A 20237-nucleotide genomic window follows, 5' to 3' on the forward strand; every position below is an offset into this window, starting at 1 on the left:
AGATAGAAATACGACTTTGAACCCTTCAACTTGGATGAAAAGGGCTATATATATCCTGATCTACCTTGAGCGCACCCACAAGGGACTTCAGGTACTCCTGCTTCTCAAGACTTTTTTCTGAATAATCAGAGTCTAACACCTCAAATATGGTCAATAGAATTGTCAAACCACAGCAAAGAGGGCTTGGCACAGTAGTTCTCAAACTAGTTTCTTGGATAGGTTTAATTTACACATTAGAAGTACACAAAGTAAATATCACAAGATCTATTTCCCCCCCACCAAAATCACACTGTTTCTATTTGCTCAGTTCCATGTACAGAACTTAAAAGTACACAATGTTCTACCAATGCCCTTTGCTACTTTTAAAAGTTATGTATTCTCTGGGACTTGACAAGCATTCCCAGCTTGATTCAGTCTATTCATCACCTTGTAATGCCATCTGGAGTATGAAAAGGAAGGTCCTTCTTAGTAGAAAACAACTGCTCCCTACACAAAAACCTGGAGGCTCACAGTGCTAATTCAGTAACATTACATTTCCTTCAGTGAGGGCAAACTGAATCACTTCATTTCTTGACCTTTTTTCCCCACAATCATGTTCAGCATCACATTAATATCAAATTGAATGTATTTGTTAATAGATATTACTTTCCTTTTGCTAGAAGATTTAATTTTATGAGCAACAAGTAGTAGGTGGAAAACCTTTACTAGAACTATTGACTGACATCTTAAACAGGAAGGGAAGATAAAGAAGTCCTTTGGCTTCCCACCTCTGTGCTGAAATCTACGCTGAAGAGAGGAGAAGGTGGTGTTGGAGATGGTGTTGCCATAGGAAGGGTTGACGACACCAGAGGAGTTTTCTGAGTGTGGTACTGTGCCCATTGCTCCGGCTTCCGTCTTAACTGCTCTTCATAACCAGTCTTCAAATGACCACAAGGCTCCTAGCAACAACAAATATACGACTGCATACCTGATCATACTATAATCAAAAGGCAAATACCTGCCAAGGACACACCTGGACCCTCAGATTCCCTTGGGTCTTTAACCTTGCACTGATACCACTTGAAGAATTTCACAAGGATCTGGAGGAGGACCTTGCCCATATAGCAGCTCAAATATTAAATATGTAATTAATTCAAGCAACATGCATGGGAACTAGAGAGGCAGAGGGGCTCTCATCCTAATGCAGATCAGTCTATTTTACAACCCATTTTATCATGGATAAAAACCCCAGAGCTTTGTCCAGGTCCCATGTTGATTACTGTAATCCCAAATAAAGATAAGACATCTATGATGACTATTTGCCAACTTTGCAGTAATGGCCTTCAGAGCCAAGGCTACCTCTTTCCCTTTCTGGCTCACTTACCCTTGGTAAAGGCACAGTCCTCTGTTCGTTTGGAGGTTGACAAGCCACAGAGTAATACCCATCCAAAGAGTTGTATCTCTCACGTAATGATGTCTGATAGACAGATGAGTGCATCACATCCATGGGAGGTAAAGAATTGCTCCTAATAATATCATCTCGTGGGTACATCTGTGGGCGCCAGATGCGCCTGCTGTCATAAACTGGAGCATACATTCCAGAAGGGACAGGAGGAACTGGTCCATACGGCTGCGGAGGAGGAGGTTGGTAAGGAGAATTCAGTCGATCTCGAGGGGGAAATGTACTGTAATGATCGGCATATGGCACGGAAGCAGGTGGGAGGGAGGATTCTGGAACGTTATTGGACCTCACAAAGCGAGGAACACAAGGAGCCACACCAGCTGGTACTGTTGGAGGTGGTGGATAATATCCTTAAAAATTGGAAAAAGGCATATTTAATGTAACCACAAATGACCCACAATTTAACACCACCTAAAACTGTAAATATTGTTAATAAGTACCTTTAGAGAATGAAGAGTCACACTTTACAAACCTGTTACTGGCCCTATTGTTTTCCTGTGGAATGCTAATTTCACATATGACAACTGTATTTGGAGATGATGCGCTGACCCTTTTCCACCTTGACCCAATTGCCATTGCGCCTATGTACTATGGTATAACATATGTACCATATGTAACTGAAAAGACAGCATCCTACACAGTTCTTTACACAGGAGGTTAAAATGACCAGATTAGTATTCCATTAAGTTCATCTGACATTAACAAAACAAACATAAAACATTGAGATAAAAGTTATTTCTCAGAATTCAGGCTTATCTACAGAAAGGTTCAGAGCTGTTTGTGATTCAGTGCTCATCTCACTCACCTGTCTGTGGGTACTGTGGAACTTCATATGATAGCTGAGTCCGGGGATCTTGGAAATATTGAACGTTATCAGAATGTGGAGGGTAGACAGGTACTCTGGGAACAAACGGGCTGGATTTTGGAGGCACAGAATTAACTTCTGTTCCAATATTAGGAGGACCAGCTGAGGTAGCTGCTGCCTGGCTTACAGGAGTCTTGGGTGGAGAACCAATTTTACTGAAAAGGATTACCAAGAAATCATTAGGCAGATCTTGACTTATTTGTTAGTCATCTCTCCATGTACACTCCCATGTAATGTGCAAATTTGGGCTATGTAATTTCCTCTGGAATTTTGTTTCTCACACCCCAAAATGATCCTACATCTTAGACTTCCATCTAAGAGAACTCAAAAGTGGATATAAACGTTTTGATATATAACCAGAAGCTTACATACCACTTGTAAGTGCACTGTAGTAAAGACAAAAGCTTTGAAAAGCTGTTTAGAGCCTCAAGGCCTTCCTGGGGAAGTATCTAAAAAGTTTTAAAGGCAAACCCCAGAACTAGGAGGTTTCCAAGATTATTAAGGAAGTGTTAAGGTGCACTGTGTGCACCCTTCCTGGTTTCAGGAAATGTCAGATTTTGAATGCAAAGATTTTGTTTTATTTGTATGACATAACCCAACAGTAAGCAAGATACAAGACTGAGAATAACAGAATAAAAGATAAATTGAGAGATTGACCATTTCATCCCTATGGGATGGGAGTATTCAACAGCTAAAACAACTGATGCTGGCTCTGACAGCTTGAGTCCACAGACTGTGTGTAACTATACCTGCACTGCGGTATATCTTACACAAGTCTGCAGTCAGTGAGCACCAACAACAGCAAGCCAGGACCAGAATTCAGCATGTATTGCTTGCCACCACAAACTCCATGATAATCCACAAGCAAAATGTTGTGCTTAGTTATCTTTATGAATAAAGGGTACCTACTTTTCAGGTAGTGATTCTGTAGGGGACCCAGAAACATTCTGGCCATTGGCTCCAGTCTTCCCTCCCTTCTTGGTGTTCTCCAAAGCTCTCAAGGAGGTGTCTGCACAGCGAGGGATCAACTGGGGAACCCCACTTTCCAGATTAGCTATTCCGTTAGTACTTGGCACCATCTTCCCTGTTGCTTCAGGGCTTCCTATGACAGAAATTACGTTTCCTGTTGTGGTTGAGACGGTGCTATTTACGCCAACTTTATTTAGAAGGGGGAATGTTCTCACTGTTGCACTGATTTTTTTGTTCCTCAAGCGGTATCTATAAACAAGCACATGTAAAACAGACAAAAGAAGATTTTAAAAGTGCTTATTACGAATTTTAATGTATCTGTAAAACTAGCAAAAGGAAGGGATTGAGAGGAATGTGGTAGGAACAAAATCACAAGACTCCAAAACATGGTTCCCGTTTTCAACAATCTGCAAACTGAACATCAACATCTTCACCTATAACAGAAAATCACCTCTCCTCTTAGAAGATCCACTTCTGCAGTTCTTGGCAAATGCTTTTGGGTGAAAACAGTTTCAAGAACGCACACGTTGAAATAACTCACTTTATTCCTTAAAATGTAATTAACATTCTCCACCTTGTAGTTGACATAAGCAATTCCTGACAGACCCTGAGCCTAGAGTTCAGGACAGGAAAGTTTACTTTATGTGGGGTAAAAAGAAAATAAAACTGGAATTAGCTTGCAGGCTTTATTGTAGTTTCAATTTTATATAAAGTTATGACTTCACGGGATTCACAAATCCTTCCAAATGAATAAATGGAGAGAAGAAACTGTTTTCAAAATTCTATGGAGATTCTTGGATTTAAATTAAAAAGAAGAAAAAAAAATGAAAAGAAGAAGAAAATCTCCCAGACTCACTTTTCGAGCTCTTCCTGAGAATGAGCAAATGTACAGTTTGTTCCTCTTGGACATCCCCCTTGCTGTCGAAGGTCTCGGCACATACTTGTTTTATATTTGCTATTTGGTTGTGGCTGTACAAAGACAAAATCAAACCACCAGACATTCCTTTTACAACCCAGCAGACAATTCCTATAAAAGCAGACTTAAAATACACAAGCCACATTCAAACTGATTTTACATTTTGCATCTTTAATCAGAAAATTAAGGAAACATCTTGCTGATGGGGTAAACACTACACCATCATATGGATCTCACTATAGCAAGCTCTGCTGCATTCCGTATTTAGAAATGTTAAGTTCTCAAAACCTGAATGCAGTACTCCATCAATTATTCCACAGACAAGGCCATAAATGTTTCAAAGCAATAGTAACTTCTCAAAGTTACATCATTCAGTAAATGTACATTAAGTCATAAATAGTTACCTGTGGAGTTTCATGGCCTTTTCTACTGTAATTCTGAATGAAATCCACTAGTCCATGTACCACAGTCTTTACAGCAACCATTGCATTTTCCAGCTGCTCCCATGTTGGAGATGCTGCATCTAAAAATCATTAAAAGCAAGCTTGTCATTCTGACAATAATTCCAGTAGTAACATAAATAAGAAGAGGCAACTCTTCTAGTACTTCAAAACACCAAGTACTAGGACAGAACTCAGAGAGCCCTGAAGAAGAGTTTATTATATAGTAATAGATAGGAATTTCATAAACAAGGAATGGAAGTTATCTTAATAATTTTCATTGTTATATAAAAGAAACATCAAAAGAATGTTTAAAAAGCTTCATTTGCATACCTGGGTTTGGATCTATGTTTGCCAGGAGCTCTAAATGAGGCCTCAGCCTGTTTAAGTTTGCAGGATCTCCCGTGCGCTGCAAGACAATTGTCAATTCTTGTACACTCTTTGCAAAAGACTCTGGAGATTGGAGCTGAAAACAAAGCAAGCATTAGTGTGCTGCATCTTACAACCATGAACTACTGATCTGAGAAAGATTTTCATTACACTGGTTTCTAAACGCATTATGTAGTGTCTTCAGATGGCATATAGAGAGTATCAGTGGAGAGAAATTTTATTTCTCATCTCAGAATCTGCCCTATGAAGCTTCATCATAAGACACATAAAAGGGAATTAGTCTTAAAGTACTGAACATCAAAATGCCTTCATGTGAAGAAGACGCTGTAGTGGGAAAACCCCTTTCATTCTAGTTTAATTAATATTTTATATAACTAAAGACAAAAAGTTAACTCAAGCATTTCTTGAGATTTTTGGTACAACATTTAATAGTCTAACCTAATCCTACAAAGATACTAAAATCATGCCTTTGACAAACCTTGTCAATAATGGATTGCATGTGTGATTTATGTGCCAAGTCACCATACAGAAGAGAAGACCATTGTTCTGGTGATATTCGAAGTCCTGCTTCCATGGCAATGTGAACAATTTGGGCATCATGTTCTCTCCGCAAAGCCTCATAACTCCGAAACTCTTCTTTAAGCTGCATCAGAGAAGAGTCTTCATCCCTTTTAGTGACCTAATAAACAGGAATAATTAAATACTCTTCCTTTAACAAAAAAATCTCCAAGTCCATTAGAAAAAGAGTTATACAGCACAAATCACAAAAGTATTGGGTTTGTATATTCAGCATATACTTTGGTTCTTTTCCACATATTCAGCCTCATAGCCAGCAGTGCACAAGCAGATGCACCAGCTCTTCAAGTTTCTACAGGATCACTGATGCAAAGCTACAGCAACTTGTTACTTCCAACTACAAAGTAATCAGATTGCTTAAGTCACAGTTACATATTTAGTAATTCTACTAGTAGTTTTTGCTACACAGTATTAAAAGATGACTTAAAGAAACAGGAAAGCCTCTAGAAGCAACTTAATAAAAAGGACAATTTTAAGATACTGACATTTTAAAATTAGAATATTTAACTGAAAGCCCAGTGTAAAAGTTAAGTAAAACTCTTAGGTTAGGGAAGGTATTTGTCATAAATGAGAGCAACAGGTCTCGTTAATGTTTAATGATGTTGTGATAATCATGTTTTTAATTGTGATTCAAAACGGAACAAAGACCCATGGAATTAACTTTTCATTCTTCTCCAGATATAAAGAGTTGAGAATATTCAGTTTAAACAAGCCACCCTTATGTATCAAAAATAAAGAACCTCTTCAGTGTGAAGTGGCCAGATACAGGCAAAAGAAAGGCTAGAGAGTGACAAATATGTCGGAACACAAGGCTGGAGCTCAGGCTGAGAGCAATCTCTGTCTGGTGTCCCTCTCTCACACCTGATGGTGGGGCCAGGGAATTTCCCAGTACTACATTTGTTCCTTTTGCAGGGAGTTTTAAATATCAAACTACTACTTCATGACAGCTCTAGATAAACATCTCATAGTCTGTACTATTTAAATGTGTAGAAACTGATTACAGTCTGTACTATTTAAATGTGTAGAAAATGAATTTATGTAACATTTCACAGGTGAAAGACACTAATCCTAGGTCAGGCTCTCTGGAGCTGCACTAATGCACAGTAACGAACTTCAAACATTGGTATTTTACCTTAAAGCAAGATGCTCTATACAGTAGCTGCACAACATGACCAATGCTTGTTTTAGAGGCCTGAGGAAATCTTGGTTCTAGCCTTTGCACAACAAAAAGTACCAAAACTTTTCTTGAGAGTGCAGAGCCATCTTCCAGTGCCAGTAATACAAGTTTCAGTGCCTCCTCTTGCATAGCTTTAACACACAAGAATAAAAGATGAAACACATTGCCAGAAATCAGCAAGGCTATCATATATTAACATGATAAGCAGGCATCTGAATCATCTCGAATGTAATTCCTTATTATTTTTTATTTCCCTAATCATAAGAAAAAAGCTTTGTAAGCATTTTAAGAAGTTTGCTGATTTAGAAGTAGTATTTAGAAGCACTCAAAGCACAGCAAACAAAAAGCTATGACTAATTTTCAGTAATAAACACATCAGTAGTGCAGGTTCTATATTTTATTCCACTGTGCAATCATGCAGCCTTTGTAATTCTGTAGTGTCTTATCAATGCTACAACATGGAACTAGAACATAAATACAGGGACAGTGTGCAGGAATGCTAACATCAGTTACTGGAATAAAAAGAGGACTAATTTCAGTTTAAACATAATTTCCTTCTCATTTCTGTGCATGCTTCAGCAGCACTCAAAGAATTTGCTGTTTCTATCAAAGTTATAAACATAATCATTAAAAACTTCAAGATTAAAGTATGCTGCAACTTGTTATAACAAGGTACAGCTGAATATACTCTGCTGCAGGCTGTACAGGGACCTTACCTGGTCCTAGAAACTGGCATCCTCGTGCCCTGACAGCAGCCCAAAGATTGGCAGAAAGCTGCTGAGGATTTTGGTGCTGCAAGATCAGTTCTGTGACAGTTCTCTCTCCCAGTGATCGAGCTGCTCTCATAGCTCTGACCCGACCCTCTTCCTCCACCAGCTGACAGTTCACCAGCGTCACAAGCTTCCTTTGCATTGGACGGCTCAGTGCACTCTGATTCAAGCTTGCAACACCTTCAAAAGGAAGGGAGAAAAGGCAAACTATCACTTTTATCCATACAAATGTATCTGTATAAGACAAAAAGGTGTAGTAATAAGTGTCTTTCTTTAGGACCTGGACACTAGTCACAGGTATCTTGCCTTCTCTTCAGCAACTCTGTGTTATCAAAAAGGGTTTTAAAGTCTTACATGGAAATCAAGCCCATCCTTTAAGGAAAGTTCAGCTTTAGTACAAAGTTAGCCTCAAAGTAGTACTACTAAATAAAAAAAGAGTATCTCGTGAACTTAAATTCTAAAAAAACCAAGTGCCACAAGTGTGAACAAGCTTTCAAAGCCATACAGGAAACTTTATCACAAAAATGAGAGGATTATCCATTTGATGTCTAAAATCAGTGCTGAAAACACAGTGCTGTTCAAAGAAAGCTTCATCAAAATTCCACTCTTCAGCAGAGACTCACCTTTCCCTCCACTTAATGGCTTTAAGTAGAGTGCCAAATCCTCAACACATTTCTTTGCTACTTCATAATGTTTGTTCTCTCCCACATTACTCAACTTTACTGTCTGATGATCAGGTACCTAAGAAAATGCAATGGGGAGGAAAGAGAATAATTATACATACCAGGCTACCTGATATGCCTTTGACAGCACCAACATTGCTACTATTAAAATGTAACACTGCAGATTTACACTGCTTTTTAGAGAAGTGGGATACGGGACCCACCAAAGGTATGGAGAATGTAGTAAAGAATAACAAAAAGGGATCAAGATAAGGGTGGGGGTGATGAAATGATTATTTTTGTAAGTACTCAACGTGTTAAGAACATAAGTAGGATAGAAAACAATAATGGAGGTCTAATGAGAAGGTACTTAAAAGATGAATGAAGAACACAAGATTTGACAGGATGATCAGTGTAAGAGATCAGCATGATTTACTACAGAGACACAAGAGAAGTTATAAAACAAACAGGCAAGAAAATAATATGAAAAAAATCAAAAGCAAAGCTAAAAAAATCATTTAAGCATAATTTGGGCACGCTGAAATCTTCAAGGAGAACTAGCAAACCTCACTTGCTGGAAAAAACCCAGAGGAACAAGGTCAGACAGCGAGAACAGAGGGAGTATAAGTCACAAAACATTAAATTGTTTGAAAGACAGTGCAAGAAGTTAGAAGACAAGGAAAATAACTGTTGTAAGATCAAGGCTGCGATCTGACACAAAGTTAGAAATGAAAAAATGAAAGGAACCTGTGAACTTAAGAAACAAAACCACTTTGATACAGTGTTACTACCAATAGCCCTGTCGAGGCATGCATGCCATAAGCAATTAAAAGCCATGTAAAAAGTATCTTCTTACTGTTTCTTATGTTACTTAAAATGCCCAGATGTTACAGGAAGAATAATATCTTAAAGCATATGACCCAGCAGAAGCTGAGCAGACTTATTTAGTCTCTGTAAGGCACAGTACTGATTATATAATCACTGTTTTGCCACTGCTACAAGACAGTGCAGGGAATGTTCCTGGCCTGATTAGCTAGTGTCTGAAAACACAACTGGAAACCCATCATCCTGCATACTTCAAAAACCCAAATAAGACACACTTCTGAAAGCTGGTTGAAGAGTGAGCTACTTTTGAACATGTGACATGCAGAAACCAGACCCCTTGCAAGCATACGATGAATGAGTGCGATCTGTAGGTTCACTTTTCTAATGACAGTTGTGACAGAACTATTTTGTAATGGTTTTTTTTTTCTCCAGTCACAGTTCAAGAGCCTTTTTAAACCAGGATTCAGCTTACAATGGCTACATTTTATGAGGATGGTTCTGCAAATGGTTTGGACTTCTAAATATAACAAAGTTTGTGTCTTACCGATTTTTTAAGGCTAAAATGAGGGAAAAAGACCAGGACCCATACTGCAACTGGCATATTAATGGTAATAACACAAAGTGGCAAACCAAAGTGCTGCTTAAATCATACCTGGGCTCCAACTAGCTGGAGGAGTGCAAAGTTTACAGGAAGAACATCGATGTCCGTGTTGATGGCAGTCTGGTCGAAAGGACATGCCTTGCGATGGAGCTTGTTCAGGCAGGTCTTACAGACAGTGTGAGAGCAACCTAAGCTGATGGGTTTGTGCACATTCTCATCAAACTCGTTGTAGCAGATTGGGCAGGACAGAAATTCTGTCCACTGAGCTGCCTGCACAGGCATTGTGGAAGCTGGACTCTTGTTTAGCAGGCTAGCAGACCATTATTTCTCTGTACTATGTTTTGGCAGCTGTAAGTGAATAACAGAGTATTTAAAACATGCTTTCTGGTAATTTAGAATGATTTTTTTTCATTAAGAAATAAACAAACCACCATTGCAGTATTTTACAGAAGAAACCCAAAACCTTATACTGAAGTAATCAAAAACCCCAACCTCACGTTAGCTTAATAAATGTACCAAAATGGGCTCATGAACTGAACTGATGCAGACTGCAAGTTGAACCTATTCACAACAAATGACATTAAAGTTCTTCTCACAGGATTAAATACATCTTTAGTGTAGGAAGAGGAAGACCTTTATTGGCACAGAACACGTAAAAGTATGAATCACAGTAACCATCTCGCACTATCTCATCTGACTGAGTTTTCAAAACCCTGACAGCACTCCCTGGTTGTAGAATGGGCCTGGCCATTCTACCCAGAGAAAACACAGAATTTGTGTATGTTTTTGGGAGGGGCAGTCAAACGTTATTTCCATTTGAAACAGAGCAATGCCTCCCTTCTGCAGAGCCTATTCTGACTTCATCAGACACCAAATTAAACACAGCTTTGCCTTTCTTTCTGTAAAAGACAAATCAATTCGCAAAAGCTAAGAACCACAAGAAAACACTAAAAGAATAAGAGGTTAGATTTTAGTTTTATGATTCTCTTGTGTTACTTCCCCTTTTCTCCCAAGAACCCATTGAAGTGCTCAAGGGCAGAGACTGCTGTATTCAGTTTTGCTTTTCACATCTCTACCTTACACAGGACTGCAACTTCACTTCCACAAACTCACAGCGAGAAAATCTCCGTTGTGTTGAAATTCCAGGTATTTGGGACAAAGCTTACAGTAAGGCAAGCAGTAATTTCACCTGGCTTGCTATTAAGTCTTGAAACACCTCACGCTGTGCAGTAGTGCCTTGAAAACTGTTTACATAAATGTGTTCCAAAGAAAACATGGATTTATAGAAATTGTTCTGAAGGACATCCCACCTTATATAACTTAAGTTCTTGGTAGAGATAACAGGCCTAAGTAGTTCATCGAAACCGTTCACATCATGCAGACTGAAATCCACAGCTCCATCTACGAGCTGAGCAGCCCCACCCTTCGCTGCAATGTGCAATGATGTTGACTTTTCTATGCAACCTGGAGACCAGTTAGTTCACTTCAAGGCTATGAACAAGCTTCTCCTAGCAGCTTGTTAGAAATGCAAACACACAAATGCTATAATTACATGTTTAACATCCTAGTTTTTTTCCTCCAATGATGGAAAAAAAGTAATTGCTTTGAGGAAGCTGAGCTCTTCTCTCCAGTTTGAATCCAGTAACTCTGCTGCAATTCCATTGTTGGTTGTGCTACAGTTTAATGAATGCTAAAGTATTGGACCATTGAAATCATTATGAGGACACCAAATAGACTCTATCTGTGGATGTATTTTATGTTAATTAGAACCATCTGTTTAGAAACGCTATTTAGTACTATGAACATTCAGTGCCCTTTAAGTAACAGGATAGTTGTACAAGATGTCCTTATCTCAGCAAGCTTTTCAATATTATGCAGTGATTTTCCCCCCAGAATGAATTCCCATAGTAAGTGCAAAACACAACAAACTGGAAGTTGAACTGATCCCTTCCAAACCAAACTGCTGAGGCAACACTTTCAACATAAGCCAGAATATTCACATGCATTACACAAAACTGATTTTCACCCAACTTCTAGGAAAGCACAATCAAAGCTCTTGCAGGCAGGAAAAAACTGCAGCCCTCTTTACTCTATTACTACATGTGTCTTGAAAGGAAGGAAATTCAAAAGCAAAACAAATAATAGCAAAAGCAAACAATGAGTCAACATGCCTAGAAAGATTTTAATTCCTCTACGAAGAATCCCACCATTTCCTTCAGCACATCCACTCCAGCTTCCCTACCAGAACAGCAGGACAAGAGAGGCACAGAACGGTAGCGTGAACTTGCAGCAAACACTTCCCTTAAAGCTTTTTGCCAGCATCAAGCTAACAACACCAATACTACTGCTGACCCAGGAACCAGACCAGTGTCCTTCCACCTGGCTGTGCCACACAGGTAGCAGCACAAACTGGACAACTCAGGAAGTGTGCTACTGCCATGACTCACACAGCGAAAAGTTGAAGGAAAGGCCAGTCCACACCAGCTCAGTTGCTGGTACGTCACTAACAAGCTAAAAACCAGTCTCTGTTTCCACACTGCTCAGTAATTACCTCCAATGCAGCAATCTCTGCTCTCAGACAGTCCCCACATTCAGTTTCCAGAGATACTCACAAGAAACAGCCACCTTTCTACTGACAGGCTTTTAAAATAGAGTTGTTTGTTTTCCTGACCAGCATAGAAACTAACTCAGCAGATTCTTCCAGTGTGCACCACTGAATTTAAAGATCTATCTGTGGATATTTCATCCCCATAAATGACAGATTCCACTAAGCATGTGTTGTCCTTCAGATTTCTTGACAGGAAGAAATCTAATTAAATCAGCAAACAGCTGAGGAGAGCTCTCAATTCCTAAAACTTCCAGCAGCCATATGCAAAAGGAGGCTCCATACTCTATTAAGCCTGCCAGTTCTCCTGCCACTCCTGTGCTCCAGTGTGTTAAGAAACAATCTCCCGTCTCCTCATTATCATGTCAGCTCCTCCAAAAAGCGTAAGTCCAATGTTTAATAGATTCCTGCTCCTTGTCAGAAGCAGCGTATTCCAGGGATGTCCTCTTGAAGTACAAATTGAGCCAGTGCTCTAAACTGAGCAAACACAGGGAGGAGAGAATGTAGCAAAGAGGGTGAAGTAGAAATCATTTTGGGTTTGTAGTAGCGCTCTGCAAAAAAAAACAACAAACCATCAACTAACCCAAAACCCAAGAAAATGGCTGACACAGAAACTGGCCAAACATACAAGGTAATGGTGAATTTTGATTGAAAGCTCTTTAGATAGCATAGTTACAATAAATTTTACACTACTGCATTTAGAAGCAATACTTCATGTGATAAACTGGAAAACACACGAGCCCAAGTTCCGAGGTTACACGACAGATAAAAACTATTGCAGTGGAGTAAATTTCTGTTTCTAATACAGCAACACTGTATGCCCACTGCAGGGCTGGCTGCAATGGAGTGGGGTAACAGTGGTAAATGACTGATTCTCTCATGATTTGAGACCAGAAGAATATTTGATGAATCTGGGAGGTGGGGCAGAAAGAAGGAAAGGTGAAGCCCCCAAACCTCCCTCGAACAGCCTTACCATTTACAATGGATGGAAGCTGTAAGATTGAGATGTTCTTATTCTACATTAGCTTTTAGCTACCTAATCCTACGTCATTCTCTACAACTAATTAAAGCCATTGTAGTTACTCAACAACTTTTGGACAATAAATATTGTTTAATCCTGATTTCCTTAAGAAACCAAGCTTAGGTGACCATGCTGTTCTATTAGTCTGCTCCTCTCCCACACGAACCTCCGGACCCCTGGACCACTTTTCTGCAGATGTGATTTGAGTTGCATCATGTCTGAAATCTGCATACATTCCATGAAAAATGGTATCTGGAAAAACTTCCAATTCACACGTCTCGGGAAAGGCCACAGCACCAGGCTCAGCAGTTACTGTCTGTCTGCTTCTCTGATCTATCGGCACACAGCACCAGCCAACAAATATCACATTTTGTTCAGATATAATAAAGGGCTATTTGGAAGGTAGAGACACGACACAAATCTGCAGGAATTCCAACAAACCTTTAAACACAAAGGGCTTGGTCTGTGAAGAGCAGTGCTGGATGTCTGGCTCTTGGCCTCCTGAATTTGGTACCAATTCATTAAGCAAGGCAAGGACAGGTTTCAGAACCTCACAGTAGGAGTCTGAGCCAGCATTGGACTGAACACTGCCTGCACTGGCTAATTAGCAACTCATGACAATGCTTTATCTTAGTTTCCTTTTATCCAGGGCTTAGAGGCCTAACACTAGAAGGAGATCTCCACACCAGACGTTATCAACCTCAGGAGTTCAACAACCTTATACCAAAACAGGGAAAGGGTTTTCTTTAGTTAGTGATGCTGGTGTCGCCTTCCGTCTTCATTCAGTTTCATTTCTCACCCACACTAAGATATACAAATTCAATTACTTCTGAATACTTTTCACCCATCTTTTCATCTTACAGAGAAGAATGCAAACACATGTTTAGAGATGGGGCAAGTTCAGTCCCTCCCCTTGAAGCTATTCCATGAAAGGACTGAATATTCAAAGACAACTGCAGCCTCATCTTCAGCTACCCAAGCAGAAGCCTTGGATTTTGCTGCATTTTTAAAGACCTTTTGTTCATATTTATTAATCAATTATTCAATCCAACCTAGGGATAGTTCTTTCAGCAAGGAACAAAACATTTTGGTGCCTCTTCAGCAACTACATGCCCCAGATCCTACGTAACATGGTGAGCATGAGGCTCAGCCTAAGAACACTTTCTTCTCTTCAAAGGGAAACAGGTTCAACACAAGGCAGGGATCAATCCCCTTCAAAGCTCCGCATTGCCTGGAGTCAGGACATGTACAAAAAGTGATGCACACAAGTTTCATTCCTTTTCAAGGTTGAAAACTTGAACGCACTTCCCCCTTAGCCTAGGCAAAAAGAGAAGCAGCAGTACCACCAGCAGCCACGTCTGAACAGAAGCAGCCTTCTTGCAGACCTAAGGGGGAGCTGCTCAGGCCTACTCCAATCAGGTCCCTTGTGGGACACAGGCAAAGCGAAGTCTAATAAGCAGAGCTTGTACTAGAACATGACATGGGATAATTCTGTCACTGAACAAAGGAAACTCTTCTCTAAAGATGAAGGAAAACCTTGAATAACTAGTGAAATTACACATCATTTTCACAAATTAAGGTAGTCCAAGTACAATCTCATTGTGGATTTACACCTAAATCTCAGAACCCAATTGATTTTTAGCCCTTGATATTGACTTGCTCCTAATGTTGACTGCACAGATCATGGTATTTTCTTTCCCTTTTTTTAAGTGACTCCATTTATGCAGGTTAATCATTTGTTTGCACTGCGAGGAGGTAGCTTGTTCAAACCTTCCTTCCTAAGTTATGTAGTTCTGAAAACATCCTGACTGGGTCAAAAACTTGGTGTCCACGTAATCAAATGATCGCTATTATTCTCTGAAACGGTAGAATCTTTTACTCATTTCTCTTCAAGAGCCACCATCAACAGCTCTAAAAACCTAGCTTCATTAAAAGCTTAGAAAAGGGCCACCCCATAATAGCTTTGCATCATTCAGCTATGACGGCTTGAAATGAAAATAAATCCTCTTTACAGAGCAGACTTGCTTATTTCTACATTCCATAATATCTGTCACATGTAAACCTGTGTATCACGTGCAAATTCTATATATAAAGTAGAATTTTTCATGACCATTAAAGACAGTATTCCAATGCGATATTTTCACTAAACACTAATACTACTCAAAGTATCTACTGTTCCAGTTTAAATTACAGAAAAGTTATCATCAAGAAATCTTGGTAACATGCCAGAATCACAGAATATCTCAAGTTGGAAGGGACCCATAAGGATCATTGAATCCAATACCCTGCTCCTTGCAGGACTACCTAAATCTAAACCATATGGCCAAGAGCATCATCTAGACATTCCTTGAACTCTGACAGGCTTGGTGCCATGACCACTTCCCTGGGGAGCCTGTTCCATGGACCAGCCACCCCACCAGCAAAAAGCCTTTTCCTAATGTTCAGTCTGAACTTCCCCGAGGCAGCTTCATTCCATTACCTCCTGTCCTAAATATATATGTCTGCCCAAACATATGTATTTATGTACGCCAAATATATAAATATATGCCAAATCACCTACAGGACGCTTCACTTGCTATCTTCCTACAAAACTGAAGTCCAGATCCACTCTGTCTCCCTAGAACATGTGGCTGAAGAATAAATCCTTATGAATGGGGGCACAGTTCACTAACACAGATTGAAGTTCATGGTGGCTCAGCGACCACCCAAGTTCACTGGGTTCAGAGGTAAATCTCCCCCACATCAACACTAGAGTCAGTGTATCCCCAACAGCTCACACCTGCTCTTTCCTGTTCCAAGTGTTGCCAGCAGGAATCTGTTACTAGATTTTAAGTTTCCTGTATACTTATGTAATGCCACTGTGGGCTTTTTTTGTGTTTCGTAGGTGTCACTGAAAGGAGAGCTTGTCCTTGCCTGATACCAGTTCAGCTCCTGTAACATTATTGACTTTTCAGGACTAACTGAAGGGCAAATAAACGAAACATTTCCTTTGCCACCAAAAGAACTCAGCTGAGCTTACACTGAAGGCAGAGAAAGGGAGTAATTTTCTAAGCAGATCTATATTGACACAATTACTTCAAGGGGAGATCAGTGAAGGATTCCTCACTCTCCATTAATACTTTCAGAGAATAAGGATCCTCACCTATGGCTTAGCTCCCAATGAGGTTTTTCCTTTTGAAACTATGTTTTGCAAAGGAGATATTCCATATTCTCACATTTTCCAAATCATTTTAATGAAATACTAATTCCATTCTGAGATATGCATGAGAAAACAGAAGGTTCCATAGGAGTCAGAAAACCTTAGAGTGTACAGAATACTTCAGCAGGCTTATGCATACAGATTTTTCCTTCCACTAGAATTGTCCAGTCAGGGAGGAAATCACTTCTGTTCATCCCATTAAGAGCTAAGCAAAACCTGACCAAACCTAAAGTAACGCACACCTAAGAAGACAAATGCTGGCAGCTGTTACCCTCTGGATGCTATAAACAATCTATCTCCTGTAAACCAACAATGCTTTAATTGAAGGAGATCAACACTCAAGATGAGGGCTTAATTTCAAGTTATCTCAAGCACTGACATTAGAACTGCAGGAATTTAATATTTTGGAGAGAAATAGCCATGACCTCAAACAAGACAGGACCAGAAGTTAATAAGAAACCTGTTCTTGTGGAAAGCTTTGCTTACATTGCAGAACCAAGCAGCTCATTAGAAAGGCACGCAGGTCTTGGGAAGTGATTGATTACAAAAATGAAGCATTCTGTGTTTCATGGAATAATATTTATACAAGCAACAGAAGCCCCAATTTCCAGAATTTCCACAGACGTTTAACACAGAGCAAAGGTCAAATTGCGGTATTTTGGTTAAGAAGAGCTATAGTTGTACGTGCTGGTCCTCATTTAAAACAAGACCTTTTCTGCCCCAATTACACGTTTTCACGCTTGTCATATGAAGGGCTGGGTTTAATTTTTGCTTCAACATTCTGATATAGCTGCAGTGGGCATGAAAGAACAATCACAGGAGGAGCTACAGGAACTATAACTTAACCCGACAAACCCTAGGTTTGAACTTAAAGCAAAACAGACTGAAATCAGAAATTTCCCTGGCTGGCAGCTTAAACTTTGTCATCATTTACCCTCACTTGGGTGTCACCCCAGTCCGAGCCTTGTAACCGAGAGCTCATCACTCTCCAACCACACCGTTGCCCTCTCTTAATGCTTCCTGCGCTTAACTTAAAGCTCTCAGCGCACCAGCAGAGCCAAGACACGCTCTTCCGGATCAGTTGTTTTGGGTTTCTAAGACACTTCAAACGTGACATGACAGGCGCAGTCCTAAGGCCCGTTTTCCACCGTGACTCTCCTCCACCATTACCCCGAAGCAGAGCTCCACCTGAGCAGGGCCGCTGCGGACGCCGGTGCAGCTCTCCGCAGGACACCACGGCACAGGCCGCCTGGTACTGCCGGCGCCGTAACCGAGAACCTCCCGGCCTCAAGCCCTCCGGTGCGGGCGCAGAGCGGCCCAGCCGCTCCCCTCGCCCCCCTCCGCCAGGCCGCTGTCAGCAGTCGCCGACCGCGCACCTGCGCCCGCCGTCATTCCGGAGCCACCACCACCAAATGGCTGCCCCGCGCCCCCGGCTGGCCCAGCGGCCTAGCGGCGACAGACGGGGGGAAAGCAGCCGGCAGCCCCCTCCCCCGCGCCGCAGCGGGGCGGCGGCGCTGACAGGCCGCGCTCGGCGGGCGAGGCCTGGCCCCGCTCCCCCGCCCGGATTCCGCAGTGCCGGGACCCTGCAGGGCACCGGGAGGCGGGGGAAAAAGGAGGAAGGGACGGAGGGAGAAGCGGGGGGGGTGTGCGGGCGGGGCCCCGCCGGGTCACCGCGTCCCCCGCGCCGGCCGCCCCCGCCGAGCCCGCTCCTACCTGCGAGGCGCGGGCGGCGGGGCCGGGAGCAGGCGGCGGCCCCGGCCTCTCACACGCCATGGGGCGGGCAGCGCGGCGCGGAGCGGCGGGGGCAACGGCGGGGGCCTCGGCGGCGCCGCCTCATCGCGCTGACAGCCGGGAGCGCCGCCACGCCCCCTCTCGCGAGACCCAGCGAGCGCAACGGCAGCGCCGCGCCACGCCCGCCACCGCCCCGCGCGTGACCGCCGCGGCGCATTGTGGGAGCCGGGCTTGGGGGAACTAACCATCGAGACGGAGGCACAGACGTGACGGTAGACGTTCGCCGCCGCCATGGGAAAGCGGAAACCATAGAGATAGCATAGTAGAGCGGCGGAAGACGCCGGCGTCAGCGCCCCCTTGTGGCGCGCCTCATCTGAGTGGCGCCTCAGCGCTGTGAGAGCTCGGTTTTCACTGACACTGTCGGTCATTTATTTTATATTCTAATTAATAACTTCATTATTATTAGCGCTAAGAGGGATGAGGGGCTTGGAGGACGTCTCTGGCGCACGTCGGCTGTCCTGATGCCCCCCCAGGAGGTGAGGCAACCTCAGGACCGGCATGAGGGAAAGCGCCCGGTTGGTGCTTCCCCACAGGAACAGGCACCTCGCTCCTCTGGTCACTCGCAAAGATCAAACCAGGGTCGTTAACCAGAGCCGAGGAGGTGCAGAGTTGTGATTGCCGAGGAGCAAGCGTTCTATAAGAAGAAATAGGTCAGCCTGACTCTTCTGAAGGACAGAAAACCCCGTTACTAAATGACCATGACTTGAACAACGTATTTTGTTTACAACTCGCCACAGCAAACAAAATTCTAAACACCAAAGTACACAGGTAATTATTTAGCCACGATTATAAGAAAGTATATGTATTTCTGAAACGGCATCTTGTTTGTATTTCATTTATTGTACTATGGCAATATGAGTGGTTACATGGATGGACAAGGAGAGGAAACACCTTTAACAGGAACGTGCACAAACTCGGGTTTTGTTCACAAAGCTCACCAAGACACTCGAGCCACTGAACAGAACATGCTGTTGGCCCATCGCACAACACAACTCTCCCGTGTTTACATGCAATACAACAGCAGACCAAAACAATGCATGTTCCTGCTCCCATGTAAGATGCACTTCAAAAGACCAGCCTGTTTCCTCCTTGGACACACAGGGAAGTACCTATGTATGCGCCCATCAAAATCAGTCAAACAAAAACCAAGGCATGATCTTCTGAATGATAACCATACACCTCCAAAAAATAAGTATTAACGGAACAAATCTCAGCACAGTTGAACCAAATCTGTCCTATGAATGCACAATACATTTATTTACTGAACTACAGTGATAGAAGCCCAATGTAAAAAGGATGGGGGAAGGGAAGTTAACTTTTTCCTTGTTTTATGACCTCTTCCAAGGATGAAGGAGTTTATTTTAAGTAACAAAGTCTGCAGACACAAATGTAAAGATACATACAAACTTGTACCTACACCCAAGTTAACATCTGTAAATATAGTAATGACAAGCATGGGTCTCAGCATGCTTTTGAAAATTAGACTTAATTTATATGCAATTAGGAACCAAAAATTAATGATATTCTGTGAAAAGCAAGGAAATAGCAACCACAGGGTCAGAAGGCTGTAAGCAGTGACAGAATCATAAATGCAAACAGAACACAGTGCTAAAATGCATTTTTGATTGCAAAACGTCAGGTGATCGCACTGTAGATGACTCCCAAACCTTTTAATTGTCATAATTCCTCTAGTTGAAAATCACTGAAGTAAAGCAAATTATTTAATATGAAATAATAGCAGAGATTGTGAAAGGTTGGGCCTTCTCCTTAAAGTACTGGATTGTGATTTTATCTATGTAGTAGTACAGGTGGTTTTATCTATGTAGTCAGACATTTTTGTGGATTTTCATAGCCAAACACAGGAATTGCCTGTTCAGACAACCTGGTTTTTGAGGAAGACACATGCTGCTTACCACAGCAAGGCCTGCTATGAACTGGGGCCTGCAAATTCTGCTGCAGCCCAACTAATATGTACTTTAAGTGTTAATA

The 20237-nt window shown here is 41.7% G+C and overlaps 2 protein-coding genes and 1 non-coding gene across 7 annotated transcripts in view; 1 reads left to right on the forward strand and 2 right to left on the reverse strand.

The window, feature by feature from the left end:
* Nucleotides 1-18256, reverse strand: part of RC3H2 (ring finger and CCCH-type domains 2) — a 28982-nt gene extending 10726 nt beyond the window's left edge. For 2 of the 5 annotated variants that reach the window (XM_061352531.1, XM_061352535.1), the window contains exons 1-12: nt 9684-12792; nt 8168-8285; nt 7491-7724; nt 6730-6905; nt 5500-5700; nt 4965-5097; nt 4596-4714; nt 4132-4244; nt 3216-3524; nt 2247-2461; nt 1364-1791; nt 768-938 (exon numbers count right to left, since the gene is read on the reverse strand). In XM_061352531.1, the coding sequence (XP_061208515.1) occupies nt 768-938; nt 1364-1791; nt 2247-2461; nt 3216-3524; nt 4132-4244; nt 4596-4714; nt 4965-5097; nt 5500-5700; nt 6730-6905; nt 7491-7724; nt 8168-8285; nt 9684-9914 (2448 nt within the window). In that variant the 5' untranslated portion in view covers nt 9915-12792. Of the gene's footprint in view, nt 1-767; nt 939-1363; nt 1792-2246; nt 2462-3215; nt 3525-4131; nt 4245-4595; nt 4715-4964; nt 5098-5499; nt 5701-6729; nt 6906-7490; nt 7725-8167; nt 8286-9683; nt 12794-17645; nt 17782-18170 lie in introns of those variants that run through there. The other 3 variants (XM_061352532.1, XM_061352533.1, XM_061352534.1) reach the window with 3 other exon arrangements.
* On the reverse strand, nt 5186-5299 carry LOC133212039 (small nucleolar RNA SNORD90). The gene has a single exon (XR_009725359.1). It is a non-coding gene; the product is annotated as a small nucleolar RNA SNORD90 (small nucleolar RNA).
* Nucleotides 17573-18391, forward strand: LOC133211746 (basic salivary proline-rich protein 4-like). The gene has a single exon (XM_061352328.1). It carries the CDS (start codon nt 17573-17575, stop codon nt 18389-18391), a length of 819 nt encoding a protein of 272 aa, XP_061208312.1.
* Nucleotides 18392-20237: the final 1846 nt, after the last annotated feature.

This window comes from Neopsephotus bourkii, unplaced genomic scaffold (genome assembly GCF_033783945.1).
Source record: "Neopsephotus bourkii isolate Nb327-2 ecotype Australia unplaced genomic scaffold, CSIRO-AGI_Nbou_v1 NB_659, whole genome shotgun sequence".
Taxonomy (NCBI): domain Eukaryota; kingdom Metazoa; phylum Chordata; class Aves; order Psittaciformes; family Psittacidae; genus Neopsephotus; species Neopsephotus bourkii.